At 43.2% G+C, this 7,500-nt stretch overlaps 2 protein-coding genes across 3 annotated transcripts in view; one reads left to right on the forward strand and one right to left on the reverse strand.

The window, feature by feature from the left end:
* Positions 1-2,071, forward strand: part of LOC137979023 (DNA mismatch repair protein Mlh3-like) — a 22,890-nt gene extending 20,819 nt beyond the window's left edge. Inside the window, exons 10-11 of the mRNA XM_068826173.1 lie at positions 1,252-1,309; positions 1,571-2,071. Coding sequence (XP_068682274.1) covers positions 1,252-1,309; positions 1,571-1,642 — 130 coding nt within the window. The 3' untranslated portion in view covers positions 1,643-2,071. The remainder of the gene's footprint in view (positions 1-1,251; positions 1,310-1,570) is intronic.
* A 3,073-nt stretch (positions 2,072-5,144) lies between these two features.
* LOC137979246 (uncharacterized) overlaps positions 5,145-7,500 on the reverse strand; it is a 3,758-nt gene continuing 1,402 nt past the window's right edge. For both annotated transcript variants that reach the window (XM_068826454.1, XM_068826453.1), the window contains exon 2: positions 5,145-7,500. This exon is cut by the window's right edge. In XM_068826454.1, coding sequence (XP_068682555.1) covers positions 5,383-7,500 — 2,118 coding nt within the window. In that variant the 3' untranslated portion in view covers positions 5,145-5,382.

Genomic DNA, 7,500 nt, shown 5'->3' on the forward strand with positions numbered 1-7,500 from the left:
TGGTGATGGTGTTGTCATCGTTTCTGATCATCATGACGTCCAACATCGGTAGGCGGCGGTCTTTTTCACGCTCGATGGTAAATTTGATGCTGGGATGCTGTTGGTTAATGTGTTCAAGCAGTTCATCTTCATATTCTTGTTTGTTGACAACCCCCGTGTCATCTACATATCTTCCCTAGAATTCCTGCGGGTGAGGGGCGTTATCAAGAGCCTTGCATTCGAACTCCTCCATGAAGAGGTTAGCTAGTACCGGTGACAACGGGGAACCCATGGCCATACCAAATGATTGCTCATAGATGACTCCATTGTACTGGAGATAGGTAGTGTCAACAACCATCTGAACTAAATCGCCAAACTCTTATGGTGTCATGAGTGTGTGTTCCGACCATGTACTGTCTTTCTGAGGCCATGGACACTACTTCCTTCCCGGGGACACTAGTGAAGAGGGCCGTGACATCGAACGAGGTGAGCACCTCCCCATCTTCAAGGGTGATCTCTCTCTAATCTTGTTGACCAGGTCCTTGGAATTGTTGATGTGCTCGTCACCCTTTCCGGCCAGGGGTTTCAAGAGATCTGCTAGGTGTCTGACTAGGTTGTAGGTGATGGAATTAATGCCGGAGACTATGGGGCGCATCTTGATAGGGTCTTTATGTATCTTGGGAGTGGCATAGAAGCGAGGAATGGCGTCCGAGGTGGGGTATGTCTTGTCATACACCCGGGGGTCGAGGTGTCCTTTCTTCTTCATGGACCTCAGTTTCCTCTTCAGGCGCCCTTTCAGCGTTTTGGTTGGGTTGTTAGGGCCTATAGGTGTATACGTGTCTTTATCCGCCAGTAGTTTCTCACACTCTGTGACGTAATCAACCTTGTCCATGACCACCACAGCCTTCCCTTTGTCAGCAAGGAGGATGACAATGTCCTTATTGTATCCAATGTTTATTTGTTTATTGTATTGTATCCAATATCCAATGTACTTTTCTGCCTTATTTTGCTACTGATACAATGAAACTTTCACTTTCTTTAAGGAGTTAATAAACTTGAAACTTGGAAAAAAAAACGTCAGTCAATGTCAACCACAACAACTGCCCTTCTCAGGACTACACCCACCCGGACGATCTTACTTCATCAAATTTTCCTTACTCCTGGATTGAAACCATTTGCTATTTGGGCATACAATTTTTTGCGCATCCATGGTTTTATCCGGATATGCTTTCTGATGCACTGGTTATCCTTTTTTCTGTTCTACTTTCCCAGGCCATCTGTTATTCCACTGGCTGACCTGAGGCTATTGCAAAGAAAAATGCTGTCCCAGGTAAGAAACTTCTTTTTTCACTCGTCATGCAACGTTGTCTTCTCAGTCCAAACGAACGGAGGAGAAAATTGCGTGACTAGCGTACGATCTTTAAGAGGGAAAGCTTGCGTGACGAACGCAAGGAGCTACATGTACGCAGAAATACAGCTATTGCAAGCGTAGTTTAACAATTACGACGTCGGGATAAAGTATTAAGCTTTGGAATAGCTATGTGTGGAATTTTTCTTTGCAATACTTGTTTGTACTCTTTGTTGCTTTCAGGAAATTGAAAGTCCCCCAAGAATGAATAAGCTGCACTGTTTGTCAAACAAGGACGTCAAAGTTACTAAATGAAAGTCATAATCAGTCCCTCTCTAGTTTACTTCCTGTATTTGCACCAAAAGAGCAGAAGGATAGTCAAATTTTGACCGTTAGAGTGGACAATGTTTGACGTTTTTTAACTTAAAATTTTTTGTTTACCTGGCATTTCTAGTGGTTTACCGGTTAGGATGTTTACGGTTTTCCGTGATACGCTGGTTAAAAACTTAATCGCATAGAAATTGCATAAACTCTTAAATTTTTGTACGATTTCTGTAATATTTATAAAAATAGGCAAACAAAGTGATTTTCACCTCTCCAATTTCCAAATAGTAGGGCCATGACAGGATTTTCCAGTTGTCCCAAATCTGAGAAATTTTTTTAAAGAGTCTATATGGTTTTGGGGGACGCAGTCTCTGTTCGACCTTAAAGCATCAAACTTGGACAGATGGCCAATCTCAAAGTAATCTTCCATGGGATGGTGTCAATTTATCGATTGGTTCAAATTTGAAACTAACCCCAGTTCCCTGTGCAATTCCGGAATGACCTAAAGAGTCCTGAATATTTTTTAAGCAATACAATGATTTTTTGACATTTTTCAAGTATCAAGGGTTATTGCATGTCGAAGCTTTTCGGAGTTGAGCTTTCTGTGACATGTATAAGAAGAAAATCCCCGCCACCCTGAATAAGGGACAAAGTATTTAACGGACGGTGTAGCGTAGAACCAGAAACCCATAAGGGTTGAAACGTGTAACGGCCCCTTGTGTGCTGAGAAACAAGCTTCTGAATATTCAATTTGCTAAGTACCATATTTGGAACAACAAGAGCAAGGGGTTTTCCAAATATGGTACTTAGCACTGAAACATTCAACCAATCAGCTCGCACTGAATATTCGGAAGCTGTGAACGCGCGTTACACGTTTCAACCCTTATGGGTTTCTGGTAGAACCCAATAGAGCGTTAATACTTTTTTTGTTGGTCCTGTTTGTGAATAAGGTGGAGTAACAATAAATGCAAAAGAAGTGTCTATGTTTGAAGTGCAGGTTATGGACGAATGAGGGAAGTGATCATCGGACTTAGCTGGACAATTTAGCAATTGGCTGTTTTAGACACTATGCCTATGACCTCTGGGATGGATTGTTGAAGCCACATAAATTTTGCAAGTGTCAAGAAGAGATCAGGTCTGGCAAAAATCTTTTCATGTCGCTTTCCGCGGGATAGGGAATTTAAAAAAAAAAAAACAATTTACGACTACGAAGAAGAAAAAAAAAAAAAACAAGAACATAAAGTCAACAACACAGGATCCTACGTACCGTCACCCATCCAAGTACAACCACAGCCAACAGGGCTTAATTTCAGTGTGAAGTACAAGCACGCGGCTAATTGCCATATCTGACTACGAGAAAGAAAAAGGACATGCGACTGGTTTTATACCGTTGGGCTGCCTGATGACACGGCCACGTCGGTGCACAAAACAATAGCAAATTATGGCTCATGTTTTGAATTATAATAGAGTCAAATTCCCGAAAAAAAAAATTCTCTACTGTTCTGTGCACCAACATGGCTGCTGTGACGAAAGGTGAAAACCATCTATAATAGGCGCTCGATATAACGAAAAAATCAGTCAAAGCAACAGTGGCGTAAGATAATTACCCACGATATCACGACAGCCAATCAGAACGAAGCGCGGAAAAACGTAGATAAAAGCGCACGAAAAAGTCTCGTTTAGTTTCAGTTATACATCTGATTGGTCAAGAGAGTGGCGCGAGTTTTCCAGACCAAGCGTAGACGGAAGTAGTAAAGCTCAAGTATCCAGAATTACTTTCGGCACTCAATCGAGAACTACTTCAGTAAATTTATCGCCCAGAACTACGACCACAGCTGCAATAAGAACCGCAATGGAAGATGTCAAGAGTCGAGCTCGCGACGTCATGCCCAGGACCTCCAGAAAGACATCGTCTGTTCGCAGCTCTTTAGTTGTAACAGGACCAGCGTTGCTATTATAACTGAAAAAGACCAACCTTCTTCGCGTATGTGAACTCGTGATCTTCGTTGCTACGGTAATATTAACGCATTTCCATGAGAAGTCATACCGCCAATATTTAACGATACCGACACGGAAGGCCTCTTCTTTTCAACTTTGCCATACCAGCATACAAGATAACCATCGTGAAACATCAACGTTAAATTCCGTGGATTTTTATCCTTAAATACCCTCTTCATCTCCAGTCTTCGTGCATCGCTAGTTGCAGTGCTATTTATAGACACATATTTGAGCGAAAGTGTTTTTGATTGGCCTTCTTTAAGGTCTATAACAGTACTTTATTCCTCCACATCTCCACAACACCATTTCGACATACCATTTTGTTTGAAATATATTTTAGTGAGGTTGACGCGGACTCCGTTTTTGGAAGTTGTCTTAAACGAGGGAAACTGTTTGTCGAAGCATTCAAGGTTCTTTGAGGGACCTAATGGCACATCGTCTGTCAACACACTGATTTGAACCTTGTCTGTGTAATATCGAAATCCAGAGCTTGGGCGATATCTTGAGTAAGTCGAGAAGTCTTCGTCAGTGTAATGGCCCTTCTTCAAAGACCGCCTCACGCAAGACCATTCATGGCTGGTCTCTCCCAATATGGGATTGTAATAGACAGTGACTAGCCATGGTCAATAAAACGCGTATGCTGTCGAAATGAACGTACAAAGCTCGACTAGAGTAGCTGTTAGAATATGCTCAGAGGTGTATCCATTTTGCTTCGTCTCTCATTTCTTAATGGACTCTTCTTTGTAACCATTCCGATACAAGTGTTTCATGACCAATGCAACTAGTTGACCGTGAGCGCTCGTTGCAAAGGTACCAGGTAAAGTGCTGTGCGGAGCGTTCGTTTTAATGACTTCAGGTGTGATGCTGCCCCAAGGATCCGAAGCGTTAGTTCTAAAGAGGGTTGCTGAGGCGCTGTTTGGAGCGCACGTTTCAAAGACTCCTCGTAAAAGAAGAAGAAGAGTGTTGGTTCCGAGGACACTTGCTGAAGTGCTTTGCTGACCTGTCGAGTCTAATGCACACCTCCTATCTTTTTCATTGGGTAAGCAATTTGCACATTGCACGGCCAGTAAGGCTGATAACACGAAGGACGCAAATTTCGTGCTTTCAAGTTTTGATGAGCTTTGGCTCTGTCTCTGAATATTTCTACATCTGGATACTGCGACTAATGGATGGAAAACTGATAGTTTGTGTCTTTATATACTCTGACTTCACGGAAAATTTATTTGATTAAGCAATACTATCAGTCAGTTTTTTTGTCATTTTGCGCAACCTGCAGGAAATTCACTCATGCCACCCGCGGTATTCCTATTCACATAACTGACGTCAGGGATAACACTTAATGAAGCAAGTAGTAAAACTTAAGTATTCCGACTGCTACGTCAGTTCTGAAACACAGGATCAGGAAAATAGCCTGCGATCACCCCCCCCCCCCCCCTCCCCCTCCCCCCTTCCCACTACAACTATAACTTTGACTTTGACTTTATTGGACGAAAAGTGGTCCCGTGCTATTTCCGACTACCCTAACCCGAATGAATGCGTTGCCATTAATGGGATCCCTGTGTTTGCGCAAAGATTTCTGGGATCGCCACGGGCCCAAACATTGCAAGTCGCTGGAAAGAAATGGCGTATCAGGTAACGGGGAATTATGCGATCCTAGTAAACTCTTTCAGTCGCAATTTAAAATTCAGGGTCGAAAGTAACACGGGACCACTTTTGCGTTATTTCTCTTTAAATCAACTTTCATTTAGTATTGAGTTAATTACTGTAGCTACTAACACAATGTCACGTCCATCATCTTCTAGTAAAGAATCTTCATCGAGTCCCGAGAAATATTGATTTGGGATAAAATAATATGGAATTGGACGACGTTCCCTCAAAAACTCCATCAGTTTGCTAAAGATCTGCCCAGTTGTGACTGTCTTCCCACTTGATTCGGTTGCGTTTTCCTCAATGCAATTGAAAAACAAGTTCTTGATCAAGTAAGTCGACAAAATGTCGAGAGGAAGAAGTGTCTTGACGTGCTCATAACTGCCTTCAGTCTGGGGTGAATCTTCTTCAATTTCTTCTTGTTCATCAAGTTTATGTGGGTGTTCTGCAACTGGGCTGATCGCTGCATCATTAGCAATTTTTAACGTTAATCGACTTGACGATTCGAAATCTTGAGCATCTGCCAATTTTAAGATTGTAGCACTGTTGCCTTGTGCAGACAAAGCAACCCTGCCTACTATGGTAAACGGCACTGCCATTGAAGGGGATTTGCGCGTCTCGCTCGAAATCCCACTTTCGGTGATTGCAACAGATTCATCAGCTTTAATTGTCAAGCACGAACCATCTTCAGCATCCAGGTTGCTTTTCTCGCACTTATTTTGCAATTGGTCAAAATCTCTTTCTTTGACGTGCGCATGCGCATGCACATCACTGGTGAGGTCGTCTTCTTCTAGCTCTGAAAACTCATATTTTTCTTTGTTTTCGTCAACGGAGACGCGATCATCATCATATACAAGTATCTTGCAAGACACAGCTGGGTGTAGAACAATTTTGGCGCCGACAAACGCAAACTTTTCTTCCTGTGATAGGCCGGCCATTATCAGATTCTCAGCCGTAGAAAACGACAGCCTCCAATAGCCACTTTTTGGAACCAAATGACAGCCGCGAGATTTGATATCATCTGTCAATAATCTGCTCATTTTCCGTGCTATGAGAGGCCAATGGAGCACTGGAATAGCAGGAACCAGGTCCACTGTAATCACCAATTGCTTGTAATGCAAACCAGCCCACTTTAACTGCAGATTGCATGTGACAGTTCCTGTGAGTGTCCATGTATCTTCAACTAAGCTGTGTTCGGTGAGGCCTTCGATGTACATCTCTCGTGGTACTGGGGTGTGGTCCGCAAGGTGTGCTAAGGCCTGTTTGGCACTATCCACAAACTTGCTCATAACATAACCACTGTCCAATTGGCCCCCGTGAAAAAAGTCCTCATACACTCCCGATTCATTAAATTTCTTGTGAATTATCACCTCATTGTACAAAGTGTCTTCATCAAACGTGACCGAGCACATTTGGCCAAGCTCTTCGAGACGTAACATGTAATCAAATTCGTCGGGATCTTCAACTTTCGTTCCTTCGTAAGCACTCCCAGAAGGAATCAAATTGCCTTTGAACCTCATGTCAATTTGGGCTATTTCCTCTGCCCACTTAGTAATGAAATCTTCAACACTTTGTCTCATTCTGTCAACTTCTGCCATATCTGTGGGTACCAGTCCAACTCCTGCCACCATGTGCATGTCACGCAGATAGCCAGGAATATTCCCAGCAGACTTCTCTCTCATAAACTCCACTAAATCCCGGGGTACCACGGACGAGTCAAATCCTTTTGAGTATACATTTGAGGCAGCGACAACCATGGTAAATATATCGTCAGCTGGAAGGCTTTGAGCGATGATATCATCAACTGAAGCACCTGAAACCGTCACATCACGCGTTGCATTGTTCGCAACGTCAGCGAGAAATTCTTTGCCAAATCTCAAAGCAGTGTGGTAATAGTGCCTGGACAAAGCATACTGTACCGGAAGCCAGCCAGCGTTGTCGACTAGCTTGTCGTTTGCACCTGCCTCTAATAACTGGGTGATAATTTCTGGCGTTCCTCCGTAGGCAGCGTAATGAAGAGGGGTGGCGTTAAGATAATCGGGCGCATTCACGTCGGCAGAGGCTTGGATGAGCATTTCGATGATATCGACGCGTTTAAAGGCAGCTGCAAGGTGGAGAGGAGTGATGCCGTTCTTGTCCACAAGGTCGATGGATATGCGAGGATCCTTTAAAAGCAATTGGACCATAACGTGGTTTCCAACTTC

The sequence above is a fragment of the Montipora foliosa genome, chromosome 12 (genome assembly GCF_036669935.1).
Source record: "Montipora foliosa isolate CH-2021 chromosome 12, ASM3666993v2, whole genome shotgun sequence".
Taxonomy (NCBI): domain Eukaryota; kingdom Metazoa; phylum Cnidaria; class Anthozoa; order Scleractinia; family Acroporidae; genus Montipora; species Montipora foliosa.